General features: G+C 44.2%; 5 protein-coding genes and 1 pseudogene across 5 annotated transcripts; 5 read left to right on the top strand and 1 right to left on the bottom strand.

Moving 5' to 3' along the window:
- Window positions 1-1525: 1525 nt before the first annotated feature.
- On the top strand, window positions 1526-3318 carry LOC117843997 (uncharacterized; annotated as a pseudogene).
- Window positions 3319-4467: 1149 nt separating this feature from the next.
- LOC117843996 (uncharacterized) lies at window positions 4468-5004 on the top strand. The gene has a single exon (XM_034724785.1). It carries the CDS (start codon window positions 4468-4470, stop codon window positions 5002-5004), a length of 537 nt encoding a protein of 178 aa, XP_034580676.1.
- Window positions 5005-8439: 3435 nt separating this feature from the next.
- On the bottom strand, window positions 8440-11586 carry LOC117846123 (putative F-box/FBD/LRR-repeat protein At4g03220). The gene is made up of 3 exons (XM_034727237.2): window positions 10473-11586; window positions 9719-9895; window positions 8440-9092 (listed from the first exon to the last, which is right to left on the bottom strand). The coding sequence occupies exons 1-3, from the start codon at window positions 11457-11459 to the stop codon at window positions 8775-8777; spliced, it is 1482 nt and encodes a 493-aa protein (XP_034583128.2). The 5' UTR covers window positions 11460-11586; the 3' UTR covers window positions 8440-8774.
- Window positions 11587-13619: 2033 nt separating this feature from the next.
- Window positions 13620-18469, top strand: LOC117843995 (F-box protein At5g49610). Its single transcript, XM_072291763.1, has 4 exons — window positions 13620-13640; window positions 14665-14858; window positions 14944-16060; window positions 17710-18469. Exons 1-4 carry the CDS (start codon window positions 13620-13622, stop codon window positions 17743-17745), a joined length of 1368 nt encoding a protein of 455 aa, XP_072147864.1. The 3' UTR covers window positions 17746-18469.
- Window positions 18470-19907: 1438 nt separating this feature from the next.
- Window positions 19908-20912, top strand: LOC117845862 (F-box protein At5g07610). Its single transcript, XM_034726942.2, has one exon. It carries the CDS (start codon window positions 19908-19910, stop codon window positions 20910-20912), a length of 1005 nt encoding a protein of 334 aa, XP_034582833.1.
- Window positions 20913-22961: 2049 nt separating this feature from the next.
- Window positions 22962-24200, top strand: LOC117846358 (F-box only protein 8). The gene has a single exon (XM_034727500.2). It carries the CDS (start codon window positions 22962-22964, stop codon window positions 24198-24200), a length of 1239 nt encoding a protein of 412 aa, XP_034583391.1.
- The last annotated feature ends 907 nt before the right edge of the window (window positions 24201-25107 follow it).

The raw sequence follows: 25107 nt of genomic DNA, 5'->3' as shown, positions 1-25107 counted from the left end.
CAAGCATGCTACCACAAAATGCCTCCCCAATTTAGGCCAAGCTAAGTTAGATGTCCAACGGTTGGTGCATGTAGAAGCCTTTAGGAATTCGGAGCATATTCCAACACTAAGTCCCTATGCTGATCCAAGTGCGTATCCTATGTATCACTGATATGCTAGGAAGGCAGTTGTACCGGTATCGGATATGTACCGATACGCCAATACTCCCCGACAAGTCCGATACTCCCCGATACGCGTATCCGAATAATTTGATTTAAAAATAAATAATTTAATTCCTGATACTTGGCCGATACTCGGCGATACGTCCACCCGATACGTTTGACATTAACACCTCATTCTGAAGCCCAGTTGAAGTTGGAGCCCGTAAACGCCAATCCATCCTAAACCCTAGCGCCTAGCAGTTAAAACCCCCTCTCTACGCCACATTCAGACTGCGTCGTTGGCTGCCTCTTCTCGTTCTCATCTTGCCGACTCGCCACGCCGCCGCCCCTTGCGCCGGCGGCTGGGAGTGAGCGCCTCCGTCTGGATCTACAACTGCTGGGAGCCCAAGTAACATGATCTGATCTCCCTATGCATTTTCATCCTCGTTTGCTCATGCACTAGACAAGTTAGGGGGTGTTTAGATCCTTGAGCTAAAGTTTAGTCCATGTCACATCAAATCTTCAGAGGCTAATTAGAAGGACTAAACATGAGTTAATTATAAAACAAATTACACAGATGGAGACTAATTCGTGAGATGAATCTATTAAGCCTAATTAATTTATGATTAACACATGTTTACTGTAGCATCACATTGTCAAATTATGGACTAATTAGGCTTAATAGATTCGTCTCGCGAATTAACCTCCATCTGTGCAATTAGTTTTGTAATTAGTCTATGTTTAATACTCCTAATTAGTATCTAAATATTCAATGTGACAGGGACTAAACTTTAGTCCTGGGAACCAAACGGGGCCTTAGATGCAGTTTTGGTTGAGTAAATGGATTGAGTTCTTCCATCTTCCATGTCTTGTATTTCTTTGTAGATAATACATAATAGAGATGTATAGTGCAAGTGCAAGTTCATCGTCACCGTGCCCAAGTTCCTGTTCCTCCTGGTAGTGCGCAGGCTGATGCCACTGCTGATCCTTCTATTGATAATGAAAGATTGCGTAGAGCTCCTCCGTGGAAGCATGTTAAATTACTTGAGAAGAATGGTCCTACTGGGGGAAATGCAAAATCTCAGTGCCTGTACTGTGACCATATCATTCTTGGGAGTCAGAGCACATCTCATGCGGGAACCTAACAAAGGCACTTCAGTATGTCCTGCTGCTACACAAGAGATGATTGATCAATTTATTAAGGAAGAAGAACCAGCAAGAGCTATTGCCGCAGGAAGCTCAAGGAGTGTTCCATTGCCAGTACAACTCTCAGCCAGAGCCTCTGGATCGTTACCACCGTCAGGATCGAGGGCATCATCAAAGAAGAAGAAACAAACTGGTATTTTGGATAGTTTTCACATTGAACTTCGACAAATTGCTGTGCAATGATTGCAAGGATATTCTACACTGGAGGTTAGCTGTTGTACTATTTTTCTTATTCTCAAATTGCAAGTGTAGTTTGTAAATACAAGTTGATTATAAGCTGCTAACATGGTTCATCTCTTCAATCTTTGGATTTGCAGGCATTCCATTCAACCTGGCAAGAAACCCAAACTATCGAGCCTCTTACAACTTTGTGGCGAACCATGGCATGGGTGGATATGTTCCTCCTGGAACCAATAAGTTGAGAACAACTCTCCTGCAGCAAGAAAAGGCTAATGTGGAGAGACATCTTGAACCCATCAAGAGCACATGGCCCACAAAAGGGGTGCCAATTGCAGCTGATGGATGGACTGACACTCAGAAGCGTTCCCTTTTGAACTTCATAGCTGTAACAGAAAGCGGTCCTATGTTCTTGAAATGTGAAAACACTGAAGGACAGGCAAAGACTAAGGATTACATTACTGACCTCTTGATTGATGTTATTGAAAAAGTTGGACCAAAGAATGTTGTTCAGGTAATCACAGATAATGCAGCAAACTGCAAAGCTGCTGGTTTGATTATTGAATCAAAGTACAACAATATCTTTTGGACTCCCTGTGTTGTTCACACCTTGAACTTAGCGCTGAAAAATATATGTGCTGCAAAGAATGATGAAGGTGAAAATCCAGAACTTAAATGGATAAGTGATGTTGCAGGGGATGCTCTCCAAATCAAGAATTATATCATGAATCATGGGATGAGGCTGTCAATGTTCAATTCATTTAGTAAGCTCAAGTTTCTAGCTATTGCAGATACAAGATTTGCATCTGTCATTGTTATGCTGAGGAGGTTTCTCCTTCTGAAGGAATCACTTGTTCAAATGGTAATCAGTGATAAGTGGAGAGCATATAGGGAAGATGATCAGGAGAAGGCCAACTTTGTCAGGCAGAAGATACTTGATGAAATTTGGTGGGATCAAGTGAAATACATCATTGATTTCACTGACCCTATCTACTCAATGCTACGGGCAGCTGATACTGACAAGCCTTGTCTCCACTTGATATATGAGATGTGGGACAGCATGATAGAGAAGGTGAAAGGTGTTATTTTCAGGAAAGAAGGCACGGGGCCACTTGATGAATCTGAATTCTTCAATGTTGTCAATGACATTTTACATTTTACAGGATCGCTGGCTCAAAAGCAACACTCCGCTCCATTGTTTGGCGCACTCACTTAACCCAAAGTACTATAGTGAACAATGGCTTTCGGAAGATCCAAACCGTGTAGCCCCCCATATGGATCCAGAAATTTCAGAGGAGAGAAACAACCGCCTTAGAAAGCTTTATCCAGTTACAGAGGAGCTGAGGAGAGTTAAACAACAGTTTGCTGATTACTCTCTGAAAAGAGGCCTCTTTAGCTTACCTGATTCAATTGATGACAGAGCCCATTTTGATCCACTTCAGTGGTGGGGCATCTATGGGTCCAGGACCCGGAGCTGAAAGAGTTAGCTTTTAAGTTGCTTGGGCAGCCAGCTTCTTCTTCTTCTTGCTGCGAGAGGAATTGGAGCACCTACAGTTTTATCCGTAACCTGAGAAGAAACAAGCTCACTCCTGAACGTGCTGAGGATTTGGTGTTCGTGCATAATAACTTGCGTCTTCTTTCAAGGAGCAGTGATGAGTATCTCACAGGGCCATCCCAGATGTGGGATATTGGGGGAGATGGTTTTGAGATATTTGATGGTGTCGGCATTCTCCAGGCTGCCAATCTTACTTTGGATGAGCCTGAGTTTGAGGTTATGATTGCAGAAGATGATTGAACTTGATGTGGCTTTTAAGTTTTAATCTTTGAACTGCTTGCTCTATAGCTCTGTATGTTATTTATCTATCTACTATGGATGGCTGGACATGCTGTGTTTCTATATATCACTGTTTTGCATGTTTTGCTATTTTTATTTTGAAGGAAATATGAAAAAAATGATTTATTTATATACACTAGACGTATTGACGTATCAGGGTTTTTCGGATTTTGCCGTATCGACGTATCGGCGTACCGGTATCGCGTATCGGTGAAACATTGTGCGTCTCCAAGGAGTGGCGCGACTTCATTGCCAACGACGTCCTCCGCTCCAGCAACCACCCCCGCACGCTAGAGGGCTTCTTCTACGGCTGCGTAGATGACATCAAGTTCATCGGCGGCGGCCGAGGAGGCGGTGGTGAGGATGGCGACGAAGGCGAGGACGGCAGCGGTGAGGATGGCGCCGAAGGAGGCAGTGGTGAGGAAGGCGACGAAGAAGATGACGGCGACGAAGGCGGCGGCAAGGACGGCGACGAAAGTGAGGACGGCGTCGAAGGAGGCGATGAAAGCGAGGACGGCGCCGAAGGAGGCGGTGTAGATGACGCCGACGAAGATGAAGGCGACGAAGGAGATGACGCCGGTGAGAACTTGGTCCCTGGGCATTTCATAAACCTGTCTGAGAGATATGTGCCTCTCGTGGACCCTCTGTTCAGCTTCCTGAGGAACCAGCCTGGAATTGAGAAGATCACTCTCTTCAGTTCTGGCCATGGGCTTCTCCTATTTGCGCACACCCGAGATAGGTCCAGATATGAGACACCAGGTGAAATCTTACAGAAGAACTGCAGGACACCAGGTTACATTGTGTGCAACCCCACCACTGAACACTGGGTGCACGTGCCCAGCTCCACGTTCCATTCCACTCCATTCCCATCTGAAGAGAGCCTGGACGAAGAATACATTGACAGTGACACCGAATTTCTAAATGCTTGGAATTTATGGGTTCAACCTCATTTGGTATTTGATCCAGCCATCTCCTTGCACTTCAAGTTGATCGAGCTCCGCTTTGATGAGGAAGAGAAAGATCAGGGGGACAGAGCCACGTGCCTACTCGTCTGAAACTGGGAGATGGGGTAATGCTTCATATGGACGGGAGCGATGGGAATTGCGGGACATGCACTGTCCCATGACACACACGAGCGGTAGCGTATTTCTCAATGGATTACTGCATGTATTCGCCAACGTCTTCCCTAAGAGTGTACGCTATAAGCTGATTATAGTTGCTATCGATGGGAAAGGGAACACATGCAGGGGCATCCACTGGCAAGATAAACATTGTGGTGTCCCTGTCTTTCTTGGTCAATCCAATGGGTACTTGCATTGCATTTCTATGGATGAGACTGGCACTGGACTGTCCATTTGGATCCTTGAGGACTATCGTGCAGAAAAATGGAACCTGAAGCACACCGTGAGCTTTTTGAAGCTGTTTGGGAGAGAGATTACTCGCGACGATTTCAGAGACCGCTGCAACGTGGCCGCCATCCATCCAGATTGCAATAGGTTTTTCTTTGTGTGGGAGAATGAACTGATATCATATGATATGAATCGTGATGAATTGTGTGCTCTCTTCAATGTTGGACGTCACTATGGGCATATTACTCCTTATTTTCCCTATATCTCGGAGTCGCCGGCGCTCTCAAAGAAGCACTGAACTGCTGCTTTCTGAACTGCTGCTTTCTGAGTATGGAATTGCTAGGAACTTGGATAAATCTACTATTATTAGGGCATTTTTTTTCAGTGCTTCGATATCTTCATCGTCCCTGTGTTTTAGTCTAATGAACACTGGAAGTCAGTTGTTTAAATTTTTGTAATAAGCTAGCTTCCTATGCTAGTTGTCTCAGTTTCTTTTCCAACTTATGATGTTTGATCTGCAATCAGATCGTATGTTACCATTTGCTTTTTTCAGAATTATAGTTATCAGAACTTTTTTTCTTGACCTTACAGGTGAGTGATTGCTCTTTGACCTTTCATGTGTTGAATGATTGAAACTGAAAACACTAGCACCTTCCTTATTAAAACCAAATATTGCCAGCAATACATGGTATTAGAAGGTTTGAAACTGAATGAGTTAGCACCTTCCACATTAACACCAAAAGCTGCCTAGTTGGTTAATGGCATGGCTAGTTCCCACTTCCCAGACCAATTTTTCCCATGTACACTGCCAATTGCTGAACAATAAGTGGCAACTGGTAATATGAGACTTTGGATAGAGCAGAGCTTGCTTGTAGATGATAATTGCTTGGTCCTATTTTAGCATTGTTGTGAAGATAAATGTAGCATATTTAGGTACCAATTGTTCTTTGTACAGTAACCAATGTCTAGCTTATTTACATTTACCACTAACTGTGTACAACCATTCTGGTTAGCTCTGTCTGAGAAGTTTTGAGGTTGTTCCATTTGAAATTCGAGTTTTTTGGAAGGTAAATGTAGCATATTTAGCTACCAATTTTTCTTTGTTACGGCAATCAATATCTAGCTTATTTACATTTACCACTAATTATGTACAGCATACCAGTTAGCTTTGTCTCTGAGAAGTTTGAAGGTGTTCCAATTGAAATTGGAGTTTTTTTTTCTACAAATTATTGCTATAAGCTCCAAATGTTGCATCTTCTCTTCGGATGAAGTTGTACTAGATCAGTGGCTTGGAAATGAGAAGGCAAAAAAATGCAGCAAGTTCAGGAAACAATTATAGAAAAGAATGCACATCAGTTTCAAATCAAGTGCTGTTAAGACTATTGAAGAATACAGTCTACCACCTGTTAAAATCTACAGTTGATGCTATTTTTTCAGGTAAAAAGAACCCTTTTAGCAATTAAAACTGCTAAACTAACATGGCATGTGGACTACCATCAAATCCGGAGTTCTCTCTCTCTCTCTCTATCTATCTATCTATCTATCTATCTATCTATCTATCTATCTATCTATCTATCTATCTATCTATCTATCTATCTATCTATCTATCTATCTCCTTTTTGTTTTTAAATTGTGGCCATCAGTTAACTATGGTCATCCAGACAGTACCTTACTTTTGCCATCTCTGTTGTAAGCCTCCCAGCTTTACATTCTTATCAAGAACCTATGGTCGCCAGGACAGTGCCTTCAGAAGTTTACTTGGACAATGATGGCTTCACTGTGCAACAAAAAGAAAAACAGTGCTTTCTGCCAAATACTATATATGGAAAATTTGGATTCATGATACTTTTATGTGCTGTCTGAAACACAAACGCTACAACTTAGAAAAATTATTCCAAACTGAACCCTTTCAACTTTGAAGCTAGTATGTGGAATGATCCTAAGTCTGATACTTGGTCTGCTAGGCAACTAGAGAAGAAGTGGGCTTAATGTTGATTGACCAACTGGTTCAGTCTTCAGAACAAGACAAAGAAGAGGTTTTTATAGGCTGCCATCATTTTGACTCCTTTATATTTCTGGAACTTTACTTTGCTGCTGACATTTGCAGTGCTATATTAGCTTCTTGTACCACTGAGACATGCAAGTTGAGATAGTAAACTATGGCAGTTGGAGTTAACATTGCACTCTGTACATATACAGGAGGCTTGGCAACTTGTTGAGTGCTAGCACCCACTCACTGAAAATGTGAGACATTTAGAACTGACTACAATTTGAGGTTGCAGATTCGCCATGTGAAAAGTTACCAAGAATCAAATTTGGTAGAGGGTCAATGTCCACCATGTACACCACTAAGATCTAATTGTCCTGTGGTGGCTCCAGTTTTGCTTGGATGCTCTCTGCTCAAGTGACACATAGTATCATTGCTAAAATGTAAATCGATTTTATCTTATTGTATAAATAGTGGAAATTGTTGAATGTTAATGAATCAAGAGAGCCAAGCTGATTGTAGTTGCTTACTTTTAACTGAAATAGAAATCTGATCGTCTGATCTGCACTTTATATTTTTCTGTTTGATCGTCTGATTGTGATGCTGTGAGATTCAACAGCTATCCCTACTGCTGGATAATTAGTGCAAACTGCTGAATATTCATGAATCAGAAGGGCAAAGCTTATTGTAGTTGCTTCATTCTTTACTGAAATAAAAATCAAACTGTCTTCTCATGCTGAGCTTTGTATTTCTGTTTGATCCTCTGGTTGTAATGCTGCCGGCTCCAGCAGCTTCACCTAACAAACCGAGCTGAATCGTTTATGAGTTTTGTTCCTTTCTTCTTCAATGTTGGGCAAGTTTACAAGATACGTATGATGAAGAGAGATTCATACAGTTGCTGGTTGGTAAAAATACCGGGCATGTCCATAGACAAGAGGAACTTCGAGTTCTGCATCGACTCAATGGCCATAGGGTCTCAAAAAAAAAAAAGACTCAATGGCCATAGACACATAGTCTTTCTGTTTGTTGATGGTTTTGTTTCTGTTATGTGAGACAGGTTCTTTTTCTCGGAGCTTTTTGTCTTTGCTGTCCTGTTGTTTAAGGATGTGTAGGTGTTAAATAAGTTTTGTGTGTAGAAAAGAAAGTTCTGTTTTTTGTGCCAACTGGCTTGCTGCGATGGTGTGGAAATTTTGGAATTTACAAAAAAAAAGAGATGCCTCTCTATTCCAAAAATAGTGTGGGCAACTTTCATTTTGAATGGATGGCCATGGAGGTTTTGGCTGGATGCCACCTGCTCTGATTTGAACAATGGCTCTTGGGTTGATTGCAGGTTACATTGGTTAGTCATGCTGCCAGTTCAAGGAGGGATACACTGCCTCCACTCAAACCAGTCTGGTGGCATTCAACTGTTTAGTGAAATAGTGATGCCATAGGCTGCAGGATTTGAGCGCAGGCAGTATGCTTGAAATGGTTGCTCACCAACGGTTCGATGCAATGCCAATGCATGGGAGCCAGCACAGTTTTACGGAAGATGCCAATGCCAATGCAAGATCTCCTATCCAAACAGGCCTATTAGTCAAATTAACCTCCTGAATATTATAAAAACAGCACAGTTTTTCACCTTTTCAATGCAAGCCAATTTTCCTGGACATTTCAAGTTTGTAAGAGAGATTTACGGATCAAATGTAAACAATCGCAAAAAAAAAGGCACCATATGTGACCAAACACAGGGAGCATATGTAAAATGTAATAGCCTATATGGATTATTGTAGCATTGCAACATATTGTAAGGATATATGCTAGCGTTTCAATGTTGGCCTGCTGTATAGTACACCATACATGAGAAAACTACAAGATAAAAGCACTTCTGCAACAACATAAACATAGTCAGCTCGTAAGAGTCACACCCAGGTGTCTTTCGTCTTCTGGTGCAAGTAAGAACCACGACCTTATTGGGCACATCATGATTCATGTAAACTTTCTACACATGTGTCCAGTCTAAAAAAGACCTCGATAAAATTTGACGCAACTCCAGCCTTTGCTGATGTCTAGTGCTTAAAATGATTTGAAGTAGTAGGACCTTAGTCTTCGGGCGCATACAGCACCTCCATCATGTCCTTATACATGTAAAATTCCATGCATATTTCTGGCCTGGAAAAGCTTTGTAAAATCTTGTAGAACCTCTCGGCCACACTTTCTTTCACCAAAGAATTGAAAGTTAGTTTCATCCTTTTTAGCACTGTCGCCCATTTGAACAGCTGCTTCACAAAGGTAACTTCATTTTCAGATCCTCTCAACTCAGTGATTTCTAATTCTCTGAGCTGATTCAACAAGAGTTCCTCAGTTTTCCAGTTTTGTTGCTCATCACAAATGCAACCAGGTGGGAAAACAGTTTGTTCCTGAAACAAGGATCATATTAACTTAGTAAAGTCTAAATGATTAAGAGTTGAACTTGAAACTTATCAAGACATCATAAACATTAGCAATAAAAGATTTCCACTGAGACATCATTAGCCTGAAGCCATCAGATTGCAATAATATATAATTGTTCCAAGTTAAGAGAAAGTGGTACAGCAAACATGATTTTCATAAAACTCGACAAATCCTCTGGTATTGGGCTACTCATGAAGATTTTCAATTGGCCTTACAAATTAGCTAGGTTATCCATTAGAAGTATGGGAACTTTGAAAAATCATGTACCCAATGTTTACTACTATCTCCTAACTCCTAGTTGTATCATCAAGATCAAGCATCCCATGCAACAATTTCAGTAATTTACTATCATTTATTTAAAAAATGCTGATAATAACTATAAGGATTAGCACGTATTTGCAGCCCAAATGGTATACCATTCAGTCAAAACTCAATACTATAGAGCAAAGTGGCTTTATTTGGACAAAAATAAGGCACGGTTACAACAAATGAACTTCGCAACAAAAATATAAGCATGCCAACAATTCCTAGGACTAGTAGCAGATCAGGCTTTGGTGAATGAATATTGTATATAAAAAAGGGATAACTTTACCTCCAAACTGTCACTAAAAAGTTTCAGAGCCAGCTTTCTGGTACCAGAACACAACCTGAGAACATGGAATAGGCTGGCCCCAAAGGCATGTCCGTTTGAAGTTAAACTCAGGTGCAAAAGCGTAGCACCCGGGAGTATTTTCATGTCTCCCAACAAGTATGGTTGGTCATCAATGTCCTGTGTGTCCATAGGAAGTCACCATAGATAGAACAAGGGAATTGTGTCAGTTTGGAAATAAAGAGTCAGAAACATCTAATTTTGAAGTAAGCTCACATCAGATTTCAAATATAAATTATAAAATCTAGTTTTTTTGCATTCCCAAAGAACCATACTACTAATTCTCTACAAACAAACGTTTGGACCTCATGTATTGCCAAGATATATTAGGAAAGGTTAAATATTAATTATTTTGCTCAGAAATGTTGCAGGGACATGAGCAAAGCAATACAACGGGAGTTTTTCATTGGTGAATTTCTTATCATCTGTGCAACTACTTGATTAGACCACTTCTTACAATGTTGCAGCTAAGCAACATTTTCAATAAATAAAGCCTAAAAATAGTACTACTTCATGGCAGTTACTTAGATTCACAGGCATTGTCAAAATATTACGAAATTGTGTGAATGATTTAATGGTCTAGGATGGATATTGGTTCCCAGTTCTCAAATCTGTGCCCAGAATGATAAGTCGTCAAACATATACTAGAATGTTACCATGATGACATAATTCCCAATAAGAACGGAAGTGAACTCACCGGTGGATAGATCAGTGTGAGGGAAAGTTTCTGGATGACCTTAAAGCACCGCAAGAGCTCAATGCAAGAGCGATTGGGCGAAGATCCATACACAAGAAGAATGTCGGGGCACAGACACTGGAGATGCTTCATCTTGCCAAGCTGGACAGATCTTCGATCGAACATGTCCCCCCACCGGAGCTCCTTCAGCTGACGAGCTGTGATGTTGGCAACCGGTCGATTTGGATGATGATGGTAGAAGCAGGCTACCACGGTCAAGTGCTCGAGGGCTGGCACGACGACGGTGAGCCGCCGCAAGCCACGCACGTCGGCGAGCTCCATGTGCCGGAGCGAATCGGAACGGATTGCGAGGTCGCTCGGCCCCAGGGCGTCGCGGACCGTGAGCTTCTCCAAGCACGGGCACCGCCGGGAGGAGACGGCGTCGCCGAGCGCGCAAGGGCCGCCGCGGAACTGGACGCGGCTCAGGGAGAGCTCGGTGAGGCGCGCGAAGACGCCGGCGCGCGGGACGGAGACGCCGAGGCAGCCGAGGTCGAGGGAGACGCCGGTGGCGTTCGCGAGGCAGGGAAGCTCGAAGGCGCCTCTCTCCTCGCCGTCCTCGTTGGCGTTCTTCTTCCCTGGCACGCGGTTGGTGAACACGAGGCTGCCGGAGAGGCGGCGCGCGGCGACGGGGAGCCAGGCCGCCACGGACTCGGGGGCGGCGTCCTCGGCCCCCACGTCGAGGCAGCTGAGGGCGGCTTCATGGGCGAGCAGAGCCGAGGCGATGAGCCGGGGCTCGCGGGAGGAATGGAAGCGGAGCTCCGGGAGGAGCGCCCAGAGGCGGCGCCAGCGGCTGGAGAGCACGCTGGTCCGGCCGGCGACCGCGGCGTCCTCGAGGCGGAGGAGGATACGGAGCAGGACGTCGTTGGGGAGCGCGCTGAGGCGGTCCATCCCGGCGTCGTCTTCGGAGGACTTGGCGGCGAGCTGGGCGCCGTGCAGGCTTGGCTCCATCGGAAGGGAAGGGGAAAGGCTTTGGGTCTCCGATGTTTTGCCTTTTGCGCGCCTACCTGAAAGCGAACTGTAAACGGCGAGGGGAATATACAAATAATTGTTTTGTAGGATTTTATTACAAATCTACGAACCTCAGGCTACTACTCCCTCAGTTCATTTATATATGACGTTGATCAGCTTAATTTTGAGCAAGCCGGCGCCATATATTAACAATAGTATATTTTTAATACTATGATTTTGTAAAGTACACTATCAAAAGAAGAATCTAGTGTTCCCACCCACCATTTGGTTTCTAGCACTATCAAAAGAAGAATCTTGTATGCACCAATACCATCCAAAACGCCCACATTTTGGTTATGCTTTTTAATTAGGATAGTCTATTTATTTTAGTTGACGCTTTTTTAAAGACCTTTTTACTATAAAGGGATAGCTTTTCCAAAGCCGCCTTTATGTAAAAGCTGCAACTTTTGACATTCTTGCTTTTGAATGTTATGGCTAATGCTTTCTAGAGGATACATTTGTTTTCAGTAATTTTTTCTTTTCTATATAACTAGTTTTGGAAAACACCATCGAAAAAAGAATCTAGGTGCCCTCAATATCATCCAAAGTGCCCACAGTTTGTTTTTATACCACTTTATCACAATCTATCAGTTTTGGGTGTGCCCCACTACCTTTCAAAGCCACTATTTGTTAAAACTATCATTTGGCATCTTCACATACCTCCAAGTTCTAGAAGCACGCGTCTTGCAACCATGATTGCTAGAAATTCATTTGCTAGCGTTTTGTTTAAACTCATCAGCAAATTTGGTTCAGAATTTTGACGAGACAATGTTCCTCTAAAAAAATAAGATCAATGTTAATTCTCCTAGTAATAATTGGGATAGGCTTTGCTTTCTGAGCATGGTGGATCCTGCACACTGCACTACTTTTATAGGTTGCATGATGTGTTCAGTGTTTCTGCATAGTGATTACGGTGTAAAAAACTTAGTATGCACGATGAAGAAAATCGTAATCATAACGGATAAGTATGTGCAAAGGATTAAGGTGAGGTGCCACAGTTCATCTGTCAGAGGAAGTTGCTTCAACTCATGAACCATACTTACACACAAAATTTAGTCGAATTATTTCAGCAGCACAACATAAGATAGGCAATAGACGAGGACAGCATGCAACATCGCACAAATGCCATGATCTAACTGAAAGTGCGCAAGTTTAGGAAACAATTAGACAAAAGGGTGGGTGCACATCAATTCCAAATCAGTGCTGTTAAGACTATGAGGAAGATACACAATCTACACATGTTACAATCTACGGATGATGCTTTTTTTTCATGTAATAAACAGAACTCTTTTAGCAATTAAAACTACTAAATTAACATGGCTTATGGGTTACCATAGAAAGAGTGAAAATTGTAGAGGTCTTTCTTTTTCTTTGTTTCTAATTTGTGGTCGTAAGTTAATTTTCATGCTGCCATCTCTGTTAAGCCTCCCCGGCTTTACAAACCTATCAAGAACTGACAATGCCACCAGAAGACTACTTGGACAATGCAATGATGGTTTGACGTGCAACCAAAAAAAAAAGAGAAGTGCTTTCCGTCAGATACCATTTTTGGCATATTTGGATTCATGGTATTTTTGTGTCGTGGGAACACTACTACCACGTAGACAAATTATTCCAAACTGAACCTATTAACTTTGGAGTAGTATGTGGAATGATCCTAATTCCTAACTCAGATAATTGGCCTGCTTGGCAGCCAGCAGTGGCCAGTGGGTTTAAGGCCCCGTTCGATAGAGCTTCAGCTCCTTCTAAAACGGTTCTGGCTCCGGTTTTTCTGGTGAAGTGGCTTCTCTAGTGGAGCTAAAGCTGTTTTGGAAAACTTTTGGTAAAACGGTTTCTCAATAGCAATTTGGGTAATTTTATGGTCAATTAATTCTTGGAGAGGGAGGAGAAGCCGGTGAAGCTACTTAATTGACTCCTCCTCTTTTAGGGCCAGTTTGGTGCGACTCCACCCCAAACGGCTCCTCCTCTTGTAGCAGTATTGTAGTAGTAATGTAGCAAGGTGAAGTCAGAGTCGGAGGAGCCACTTTTTCTAGCTCCTCCGGCTCCTTCCCTTTTCTAGTTCATTTGGCGTCTCGGTTTGCGTTCCGGGTCCCTGCTACAATGCCGCACAGTACAGCTACAGTACCGCGTCAGGTGGAGCCAGAGCCCAGCCAAACGTGCAACAGTTTTGTGGCTTCTTCCCGACTTCGATGGTGGAGCCGTTTTTAAGTAACCCCTTTGATGCTTCATCAAAAGCCGGTTGAAAAACCCTATCAAAGGGGCCCTAATTGATCAAAAGAGCCTTTTAAGCTGCCATCATCTTTTTTTTTTTGAAAATTAGCTAGGAGCTGCCATCATTTCCACTTCTTCATATTTCTGCAAGTTTACTTTGCCGATGACGGCTGACATTTGCAGTGCTATATTTGCTTCTTATACCACTGAGACATGAGCTTGTAAACTAGGCAGTTGGATCTGCCATTGCACTTTGTACACGCGCGGAGGCTTGTGGGTAGCAATTTGTTGAGTGCTAAGCCATCAGGGACCTTTACAGCTGACTACAATTTGAGGTTGCAGATTCGTTCGGTGAAAATTTACCAAGAAGAATTGAAGGTGGTAGAGTCGATGTCCCGCTAAACTGATTGTGGTGGCTCTAGTTTTACTCGGATGCTCTCTCTCAATTTGACACCGTTCCTAGGTTAATATTGTGCCCCATTGCTAAAATTTGCGTCTATTTTCTATAAATAGTGCAAACTGTTAAATGTTCATGAATTAAAAGAGCGAAGATGGTTGTAGTTGCTTCACTCTTTACTGAAATAAAAATCTGATTTTGATCGTCTGGTTGTAATGCTATGAGCTTCAACAGCTATCACTAAACTGCATATTTAGAACTAGATTATGCACAAATCTGACGAATGACTTGGTTATGCACAACAGTTACTAGTTGAGGTTGTTATCATATTAGAGATCGGAATTTACAGAAAAGAAATAAAAAGATGACTCCCTTTTCCAAAATGTATATTTGCAAAACGATCCCTGAAGTACAGATTCTTCCAAAATGTGCCCAGCCTCCTATACCTCCACTCCACTAGTCCACTCTCCACTGTCCGCTGTCCAGTTCCCAATCAATCCCCCAATCTTGCAATGGCCGGGAGGAGCTAGGGTTTAGGAATCCAATTCCCGGCGCTGGCCGCACCAGGTAGATCCACCGCGGCGCCGGAGCTGCTCTTCTCGTTTCCGGCGAGGTGCTCCGACGGCCAGCTCCAGATCTCCCTGGATTGGATGGCTCAGCAACCGACGGAGCAAGGGAGCCACCCACCGACCATCGCCGCCGCCGTCGATCCCGACCATCTCCGGCAGCCGGTACGCTCTCCCCTCCTCCCGATTCCTAACTCGCTGCAATTCTTCTCTCTCGTGCGCATCCCTCATCACCTCCTCTGCGTTGCAGCCCCCTGCGCCTCACTCTTCTCCGACTGGGGGCACGGACTGCCCCAAAGCGGAGCGCGGTGACCGGTCTCGGCCTCCCTGACGACCCCATCGCGGAGATAATCTCGCGCCTCCCCGCCAAGCCCCTGTTCCGATTCAAGTACGTCTCCAAGGCCTGGTTCCGCCTCATCACCGACTGGCTCAGGAAGTTGAAGTTCCCCCAAACATTACAAGGTTTCTTCTATGGGGACAACGACGGCAACAACTATGGGCATTTCTTCAACCTGTTGGGGGGATCTGTGCCTCCCGTCGACCCCGCGTTCTCCTTCCTCCCGCAGCTACCTGAGACTCAGAAGTTCATCCTCCTGCGTTCCTGCAATGGTCTCGTACTCTTTCGGCACAAGCAGTATCTGAACGCAGGCCACGCAAAAACACTGGGATACATAGTGTGCAACCCCGCCACCAAAGAATGGGTGACTGTGCCTAGATCGGGCTGGACTCTAGCCAAGGGCCAAGGGGATTATGATCCGGAAGAATGGCCAGCCGTTACCTATTTGATTTTTGACCCGGCTGTCTCCTCGCAATTTAAGTTGGTTCAGTTCTGCCACGACTCTGGCTTGAACATGTCACAGGTGTACACCTACTCATCTAAAAGTGGGGTATGGAGTGAGAGGGCAAGTGAATGTTGGTCAAGTGAAACCGTAGGATCCTGTGTGGGCAGTGCATTTGTTAATGGTATGCTGCATTTGATTGTCCATCGCTCGTATGAACAACTGAGTATGATAGTTGCAGTTGATGGGGAAGGGGAGAAATGCAGGATTATCCACTGGGCAGAACAGGAGCGTGGTTTGCTTGTTTTTCTTGGTCAATCTCAAGGGAACCTGATTTGCATGAGCGGACACATAGTAGACCACCAGACTGGTTTTATTACGGAACTGTCAATTTGGGTTCTTGAGGACTATGGTACAGAGCAATGGATGCTGAAGGACAGGTTGAGCTATTTGCAGCTGTTTGGAGAAGTGAGTCTGAGTCGATGTTTCCTTAGCTTCCCAATCGCCATTCATCCAGATCGCAATGTTTTCTTCTTTGTTTACGGCTTGAATGGGAAACTGGTATCATATGACATGGATAGTAAGGAAGTGAGTACTCTCAGCACTCTAGAACACTCCTGGACTTCTTTTACGCCATATTTTCCCTATTTTGCTGAGTCAACTGCCCTTGCTAAGAAGCAATGACGTTGTTGCTTGTGGTATACTGATTGGGATGTTGAACGAATTTTTATCTGCCAAGTATGGAGTGTCTAGCAACTTGGATAAATCTACTAGAATCAAATGATGCAATATTATATAGATCTATTAGAACTAGGTGATGGATTTTGCTGAAGCTTGAGTGTATTCCTTCTAATGATGTTGGTCTGTTTAATGCTGCAATCAAGCAGTGGAGAGTTCAGACATGTGTAAGTTAGCATTACATATGCTAGATATAAGTTTGCCATCTAAGTTATAAGTTTGACACGCCACCTATTGTGTTTCCAGAATAATAATCATCTAATCTGCTGGCTTCATTTTTTCGGTCCTTGCAAGTAACTGATTTTTTTTTTGTTTCCTTGGTACTGTATATGTTTGTTTTTGTTGGATGAATGTATGCATTTTTCGTGTTTCAGAAAAATGTATGCATCTTCCAAATATTGCGAAGAGTGGGTATCAGGAAGGTTTAAACTGAAAGCTCTGTCACATTAAGCTCAAAAGCTGCCCAGTCGATGTTGATAACATGATGTACTAGTTTCCAAACCAGGTTTTCTCACTTTGTTGCTGAGGAACAACTGGAGCCCAGTAGGAGCAGACTTGTGGCCAGAAACAGAGCTCGCTTGTAGATGATCATTACATGAATATATTTTAGTATAGTGTTGTTGAGGACGATTGTACTCCTTAGCGACTAAATTGAAAGCTTGTTCACACTAAGCTCAAAAGTGGCCTAGTCGATGTGTGTTACAGGTAAACTACAAATTCACTATGCAACTGAATAGTAACTGGAATCATATGTGAGACTACGGCAAGAAAAAGTCTAACAGTGCTGGTCTAGGTTTGGTGTTTGGATGCTGCTGATTGCCACTGCTACTCCATTACTCTGTCTAGCTCCAGTTTTGCACAGTAGTGCAATGTTGTAAAGAGTTGAAAGAGAAAGATGGTTCTTACTTCTTATTGCCTTCAGACTTTTTTTACTGAAGATATATATCTGATCCTCTGTCTACTCATCCTGCACACGGGGGTTTCTCTGTTTGCTGGTGGTCGTTTCTGTTGCCGAGATCGGTTCTTTTCTTTAGAGCCTTTTGCCTTGCTGTCAAGGGCGCGTAGATGTTGAATAAGTTTCAGAGTTTATTGGATGAAACTGCGCTGATATGCAATATTCGCATGCCGCCTTATTTCTGTGTTCTGTGTTTGTCTGCGTTTCTGTTCAGACTTGCTGTCGAATTTGCTGAGAAGTAGCGAGTGTGTGAGGTGTTTGAGCCGTGGGTTCATGGTGCGGACTTTCTGTGAGCGCGAGATGTAAACATTTTGACGCTTGGCGTCGTCCCTGAAATTCTAAATAAAGCAGCTAATCCTCGCGAGACTTTGTTAGCGTAAATTGAGTAAGGTGTTTTGTGTATTTATGTCTCCTTGGTAAATGCGAACGCATGAGCAATTTGCTCTTGGTCGCCAAAAACAGGTCATCCACGCGTAGGCCATTGCATCTCGATTTGTGGTTTTTTTTTTACCTTTTTTGAAATCCGATTTGTGTATTGTTGCAGGAAGCATGGACTGGACTATTCCAATTTCCAAAGTGAATGTGTACACATGATTTGGACGCTCGGCTAGCATCTCCTGCCAAGATGCTTGGCACTTTCTGCTGATGAGGTTTACGTAAACCTCACCTACCAGAGACGACTTGCTACTATGAAGGCGTGCAAAAGGGACGGGAAGGATAAATGTACATGGAAGATATGCCCACAGTCGCTAAATCAAGGGTTCAAGTGTACATGTACAGAGGTTTAAATCGCATATATGTAAACACAACTCGACGATGTACTCTCTCCGTTTCAAATTGTAAGTCGTTTTGACTTTTCTAAATACATAGATATTATTATGCATTTAGAAATAAACCTATAATTTGAAACGGAGGGAGTAACTTTTATTTTCTGCAACAAAATCTTACTAAGGATTGAGAAAAGTAACCATGACTAGAGAGTGGAGCCATTGCTTCAACAGCCTTTGGCACCATCACAAGAGATGAACCGCAGAGACACACTTCAATTTCAGCGAGGTGGTGGGGACTGGATCAGTCTCGTGGAATCTTAGTGACAGATCGATGCCTTGTAAATATAGTTGAATCTCCAAGGGCAGCTCGGTGTTGAGCTTTTAATGGTGCAAAGAGGAGAGAAAAAAAGAGCCGATATTTTTTCAAATAACGATGTTAAAAAAGAGGGTCTTATGTTTTTGCCACTGTCCCCGACCTTCATTGGATGATATAATGAGCTAGCTGACTCCACCCTTGAAGTAAGCATATAGAAAACCCCAAACTCGTAAGAAACGAACTCAGGTCCGGTAGGATGGATGCTCTGTTTCTTCAAATAATAATTTGAATCCTACTTACTCCCTCCGTCCCAAATTACTATTCATTTTACTTTTTCTAGATACATAACTTTGGCTATGCATCTTAGATATATATTGTATCTTTATACGTAGTAAAAATCATATAGGTAGAAAAGTCAAAACGAATAGTAATTTGAGACGGAGAGAATAGATACTAAACTATCCCTCCGTCCCAAATTACTATTCATTTTACTTTTTCTAGATACATAACTTTGGCTATGCATCTTAGATATATATTATATCTTTATACGTAGTAAAAATCATATAGGTAGAAAAGTCAAAACGAATAGTAATTTGAGACGGAGAGAATAGATACTAAACTATGACTATATGCTACATGTTGGACACCTCCTTGGTGTGTTCCACCTTAACAAAGAAAATATTCAAACTACCACTTCATTGGTGGGTTCCACCTGAACGAAAGGAACTTGCATCAAAGTCTGATTGGATGCTCGTACTTAGGGTCTGTTTGTCTCCCACGTGCTAAAGTTTAGCACCTATCATATCGGATGTTTGATACTAATTAGGAGTATTAAACATAGACTAATTACAAAACTAATTGCATAGATGGAGTCTAATTCGCGAGACAAATCTATTAAGTCTAATTAATCCATGATTTGACAATGTGGTGCTACAGTAACCATTTACTAATGATGGATTAATTAGCCTTAATAGATTCATCTCGCGAATTAGCCTAGGGGTTCTGCAATTAGTTTTATAATTAGCTCATGTTTAATCCTCCTAATTACCATCAAACATCCGATGCGACACGGCTAAAGTTACCACCTGGTATCCAAACACTCGTTTAGCCTGGTCAGGCTCGATTGATTGGTTGCCCGAATCAGCTTATCGGATGCAAAAGGCAGCCTGGAGCCTGGTTGAAGATGACGATGCATGGGTCCCACATGTCAGTGGCACGAGAGAGGGAAAGGGATGGGTAACAGGAGAAAGGTAGGAGCGTTTTGGTCTCTTTCTGTCCCGATCCATGCTGGCACGGGTAAGTTGGCACGCCACGTTAACAAAAATAGCAAATGTGTTGCTTTGTTTGTAGAGGGATAGTAAATATGTTAACGCATCTGTAAGGACTAGGAGGCCAAGAGTCCTCCAACAACTAGCCATAACTGCGGTTAAATGCTGTGCGTGTGTGTGGACGCAATCCCTCCCACTTCCTCCGGTTGCTTCTCACGCACACCACCCACCAAGCCGCTGTCCAGTGACCAGTGGCCGGCGGCGGCGCTCACCGAGCTCGATCCCCGTCGTCTCCGGCGGCCGGTAAGTTCCCCCAACTTCGCGGCGCCCTGCATTCCTCTCTGACGCCGCTCATCCGCTCACCTCCGGCTCCTCCCTTCGCAGCGACATGGATTGCCCCAAGACCAAGGGGATCGAGGCCGCGGTGGCCTGCCTCCCTGACGACGCCCTCGAGGGGATCCTCTCCCGCCTCCGCGCCAAGCCCCTCTTACGATTCAAGTGCGTCTCCAAGGCCTGGTGCGGCCTCATCGCCGACCGCCTCCGCTGCCGCAAGTTCCCCCAAAACCTAGTGGGCTTCTTCATCGGCGGCCGAGGTGAGAACTTCGGCGATTTCATCGACCTGTCGGGGAGGCCGGTGCCTCTCGTCGATCCTTCCTTCTCCTTCCTCACGAATTCGCAAGAGATTGAGAAGATCGTCCTCTTGGGTTCCTGCAACGGACTTGTCCTCTTTGGGCACAGGCGGGTTTCAGATAACTATGACACACTGGGATACATTGTTTGCAACCCCACTACAGAGCAGTGGGTGACTGTGCCCAGCTCCGGCTGGACTCCATGGGAAGACAGTGAGGACGAAGAGAACCAAGATGACGTTCAAGCGGAACGCCTCGACACCTATTTGATCTTCGACCCAGCTGTCTCTCCACACTTTCAGTTGGTCCAGTTATTGTCGCTTGATCTGTATGATTTGGAAGAGGTGCACACCTTCTCTTCTGTAACTGGGGCATGGAGGCAACATGAAGGTATACATGGCCAGGCATGGAAGCAGTGGGGTAGTATGGCAATGGCCATATCTGTGGCGTGCGCCTTTAATGGAATGCTGCACATGAGTATCCATTTCCATGATAGTAACCTGAATATGATAGTTGCGGTTGATGGGGAAGGGGAGCCTTTTAAGACGATGCACTGGCCAGACGATAGTGGTCGTGTTGTTTTTTTTGTTGGTCAATCTCAAGGGCACCTGCATTGCATGAGTGTACATACGGGAGACCTTGTCCAGATGACTCAACTGTCAATTTGGGTTCTTGAGGACTATGATGCGGAAAAATGGGTTCTGATCGAGGGACAATGTGAGCTTCTTCCAGCTGTTTGGAAGAATGAGATGCCATTACCTTGACTATGATGTGGTCGCCATCCATCCATATCGTGGTTTGGTCTTCTTTGTCGAGAAATGGAACTGGAGGTTGATATCATATGACATGGATACGAAGGAAGTGCATGCTCTCTGCACTCTAGGACATGACTATCATCGGAAGAACCCCATATGTCCCTTATTTCGCAGAGGTAGCGGCGCTCGCTAAGAAGCACTCCCGTTTCAGACATGTGAATTCCATACTACTCCCTCCATTTCATAAAAAGTGCAATTCCGGCATTTGAGAAAAAAAAATCTCGTAGAAATTACCATGTAATTAAGTAGTTAGGTTTGATTTGATACCAAAATTAACTTCTGATTGTGATTTTAAAAAGTCTAATTAGTTGCATACATCCATAAATGATGGTGTGGAGGGGGTTTTTTCACTCCACTAATATGCAATGGCGTAACTAGAATCTTGCACATTGGTATTCATCAATATTCCCCTTTGCTTGGCCTATGGCAGGCAGAGGCCGGGGAACACGGCCGACGTTGCGGCATGCGGCGAAGTTTGGCTTGCATTGCTTCACACGCTGGTTTGTGCGGGGAAACAAAGAAGAGGAAGCACGCAGTCCAACAATGAACAAATTCGCCGAGTAGGGGCCTCCCTACGTACTCGTGGGAGAATGGGCTTCCAAGGCCAAAGTAGGAGGCTCCCTAGAGTAAGGATCCAAGTAGGGACCTTACTAGACTCGATTTTGTTCACCCTCGGTCCCGACTTTTTGAGTAAGGATGTTGCTGAAGTTGCTCGCGCTCATCGTTAGTTAATTAACAATATAAACAATGAAGGTTTATCATGTGAACTATTGCATGGCAACAGATCATGTGACCCCTTTCATCCTGTTTCTCTTCCCCCTCCCTTTCTTCTTCTCTACCTCTAACATCCACAACTGGTGCTTTGTAGATGCCGCTTACTGGTGCAGCTACCCACCATACATAACATCGCTTCCCTTCCTCTTCATTAGTTATCCACCCATCATTCAAAGGGAGCACCAGGAGCCTAACCCACCACTCAGCCCTCCTCCCTCCTCCCGAACTCTAACTCCAATAGCATGAATCATCTTCGAAGCTCACGATGGCAGTTGCCATCTGAATATGTCAAATTGGAGTATTCGACTATAAAATGATGGATTTATCCCACATCCTATCACATAGAGAACGATAGCGTGATTCCTTCCATAATGAACCACCTTTTCCCCTACCCTTCTCTCTTCCTAGCTCCCTCTCCGATCCTCCTAATCATTTTCCTTTTGCCTTTTTCTTCGCTACCTCCTTGGACTTCCACCCCATAGTTGTCGACGCAACTACCCACCACACCATTGTTGCTGCTTCCTCCACCAATAGTCATCTACCTAGCATGGCCTTATCATTGCCCTCCACTAACCACACGCATTGCGCCCCTAGGTTAATGTGGCCCACCACCCTATGGCTACAACCCCACCCACACACTGCCAACTACCGCTAAGCCACCTTCCATCAAGGAATCATGGTCTAGAGGATGTGAGATTGGAGGAGCATCCGGAGCGTAAACCACTGAAACCCTAACTCAGATGGGTACCATCGTCGTCGTCGTCTGCGAGATACGTTGCATGAAGCTTACGTCCGCTTAAAATTATCGGTAAAAGAATCTCAAATCTGGGGAATTTAAAAGCTCGAGAAAAGGGATGTAATATTGATGTTGTATACCAATTTATGAATAATAACATATGGTATAGGCAATTGATACAATTTTCGTTGCGAGAAATACAAAGTTTCAATCACGAAAAAAACCCAGGCAACTGAACAGAAATGCTCTTCACCACGTCACTTCCTCTTCCGGTCCTTTTCTTCCCCCAAATCCCCCCGCTCGCTTGCTTCTCACGCACACCGGCCTCCACATCGGCGGCGAGCGGCGCTGCGGCTCTCAACGATCCCTATCGTCTCCGATCCGGCGGCGGGTAAGCTCCCTCAACCCTACGCGCGCTGAATTCCCTCTCTTCTCGCATGCTTTTTGAGCTCGTTGCCTCACCCTCGCCCCTCTCCCTTCGCAGCGACATGGACAGCCCCAAGACCAAGAGGAGGAGCGAGGTCGCGGTGGCCGCCTGTCCCCCTGACGACCCGCTCGTGGAGATCCTCTCGCGCCTCCACGCCAAGCCCCGCTTCCGATTCAAGTGCGTCTCCAAAGGCTGGCGCGACCTCATCACCGATCGCCTCGGCTGCAGGAAGTCCCCCCAAACCCTGGAAGGGTTCTTCTTCCTCGTCGACGAGATCCAGAGCTGCAGCGACGACCGTTCGGACTATGGATGTTTCATCGACCTGTTGGGTAAACCTTCACCTCTGATCGATTTTTCCTTCACCTTCCTGACGAAGGTGCCTGAGATTGATAAGATGGTCCTTACTGGTTACTGCAATGGCCTCCTCCTCTATGGGCATAGACGGAGTTCGGACAAATATGATACTCTTGGATATGTTGTGTGCAACCCCGCCACCGAGGAGTGGGTGGCTGTGCCCAGCTCTGGCTGGAAACCACCACCATCTCCTTCATTGGAAGGCATCGAGGATGAACAATACCAAGTTCCCATTTTGCAAGGCGAACATGTTCTCACCTATATGTTGTTCGACCCAGATACCTCCCCACACTTTCATTTGATCGAATTCTGGATGAAAAGTTTCGTGGAATTGGAAGGGGTGCATGCTTACTCATCTGAAATTGGGGTATGGAGGCCAAATGAAGGGGGTTCATGGGGAAAGTCTGCAATTATAGGTTCGAGCTTGGGTTCTGGATGCGCCTTTAGCGGCATGCTTCACTTCATTGTCACCTGCACTTTTAATGTTCGATGGCAGAGGATGATAGTTGCAGTTGATGGGGAAGGGAAAACGTCTAGGACCATGCGCTGGCCAGAGGATCGCGGTCATCTTCTATTTATTGGTCAAACTCAAGGGCACCTGCATTGTATAAGTGGGCATGTAGACGACTCTGACCATATGAATGAACTGTCCATTTGGGTTCTCGAAGACTACGGCGGAGAAAAGTGGGTTCTGAAGCACAATGTGAGCGTTTTGCAGCTGTTTGGAAAAGCGAGTTGCCAATGTGACTCCTATGGGGTGGTTGAAATTCATCCAAAATGCAATATGGTCTTCTTTTTCCAATATTGGAACCAGAAACTGATATCATATGACATGGATAGTAAGGAAGTGCGTGATCTTTATACTCTGGTACGCGACGACTATGAATCTATCATGCCATATGTTCCCTACTATGGATCGTCATTGGCGCTCGCTAAGAAGCACTGAAATTGTTGCTGCTTGTGGGGTACTCATTGGGACTTCTAGCTGGAATCATGATCTCCCAAGTATATATGGAGTAGCTAGCAACTTTTGTAAATTTACTATAATTAGGTGATACATCTCGCTGGTGCTCGTATGTATTCCTTAAATTCTGGTGCATATTTGTTTCAGATATTGGTGTTGAAATTATAAGTTTGTCTTTCCAGAAATGTTATTATCTTCTAATTATTGGGACTAGAATTTTCTTTCCTCATGCCTTTGTCTGTTGATTCGTGCTGAATGAATACATGCATGTACCTTCCATATGTTGCAAATGATGTGTGTGCATGCCTGGTCATTTGTGCTGAATGAATATACATGTATATTGGATATGGTGCTGTTGATTTGCTCTCACACAAACCTCCGGTGCTTCCTAGTTGAGTAGGTCCCATGCACGGTAAATATCTTTCAATTTCAAATGATCCTTCTTTCCTATGATCCTATCAATTTAGTGGATGTGCTTTATTTGCTTCTTGTGTCCCCTTGTCATGCAGCTTGTAAACTTGTGTTGTTGCCTGGGAGTTGCACTGCTTTCCCTAGCCGTCAATTCTGGAGGCCTGTCCACAACAACCGAATAGATCATAGTAGTTTCAGGCAGGGAGCTAGTTGAACTCCACATAAGATGTTCAGAAATCGTTGTTTAGCGAGCTTGTTGAATGTAAGCACATACCAGCTGACCGCTTGAGAACTTTGTTAAGATATCGTTGTTTGGCAATTGGAGCTTGTTGAGTGTTACCAGCTAGCAGCTGCGACCTTGAGACTTGAGAGCTGGCTCCAAATCCAATTCAAGGCGTTTTTTCGATCTGCAGGCATTGCCCATCGACCGCTGTTGCCGTGGATAGCGACGGCGGGCCCACCGTCTTGTCATCTAGCC

This window comes from Setaria viridis, chromosome 2 (genome assembly GCF_005286985.2).
Source record: "Setaria viridis chromosome 2, Setaria_viridis_v4.0, whole genome shotgun sequence".
Taxonomy (NCBI): domain Eukaryota; kingdom Viridiplantae; phylum Streptophyta; class Magnoliopsida; order Poales; family Poaceae; genus Setaria; species Setaria viridis.
This window is presented reverse-complemented; position numbering and strand designations above follow the sequence as displayed.

What these genes read in the sequence shown, in the direction of transcription:
- LOC117843995 (XM_072291763.1), top strand. Translation starts at nt 13,620, where the DNA reads ATGCCGCACAGTACAGCTACA. An exon ending in CCGACCATCTCCGGCAGCCG is followed by an intron (nt 14,859 to 14,943) that starts GTACGCTCTCCC and finishes TCTGCGTTGCAG; the next exon opens with CCCCCTGCGCCTCACTCTTC. An exon ending in ATGACATGGATAGTAAGGAA is followed by an intron (nt 16,061 to 17,709) that starts GTGAGTACTCTC and finishes GTATTGTTGCAG; the next exon opens with GAAGCATGGACTGGACTATT.
- LOC117846123 (XM_034727237.2), bottom strand. Translation starts at nt 11,459, where the DNA reads ATGGAGCCAAGCCTGCACGGCGCCCAGCTCGCCGCCAAGTCCTCCGAA. An exon ending in TCACACTGATCTATCCACCG is followed by an intron (nt 9,896 to 10,472) that starts GTGAGTTCACTT and finishes ATGGACACACAG; the next exon opens with GACATTGATGACCAACCATA. An exon ending in TTTTTAGTGACAGTTTGGAG is followed by an intron (nt 9,093 to 9,718) that starts GTAAAGTTATCC and finishes TCCTTGTTTCAG; the next exon opens with GAACAAACTGTTTTCCCACC.
- LOC117846358 (XM_034727500.2), top strand. Translation starts at nt 22,962, where the DNA reads ATGGACAGCCCCAAGACCAAGAGGAGGAGCGAGGTCGCGGTGGCCGCC.
- LOC117843996 (XM_034724785.1), top strand. Translation starts at nt 4,468, where the DNA reads ATGCACTGTCCCATGACACACACGAGCGGTAGCGTATTTCTCAATGGA.
- LOC117845862 (XM_034726942.2), top strand. Translation starts at nt 19,908, where the DNA reads ATGGATTGCCCCAAGACCAAGGGGATCGAGGCCGCGGTGGCCTGCCTC.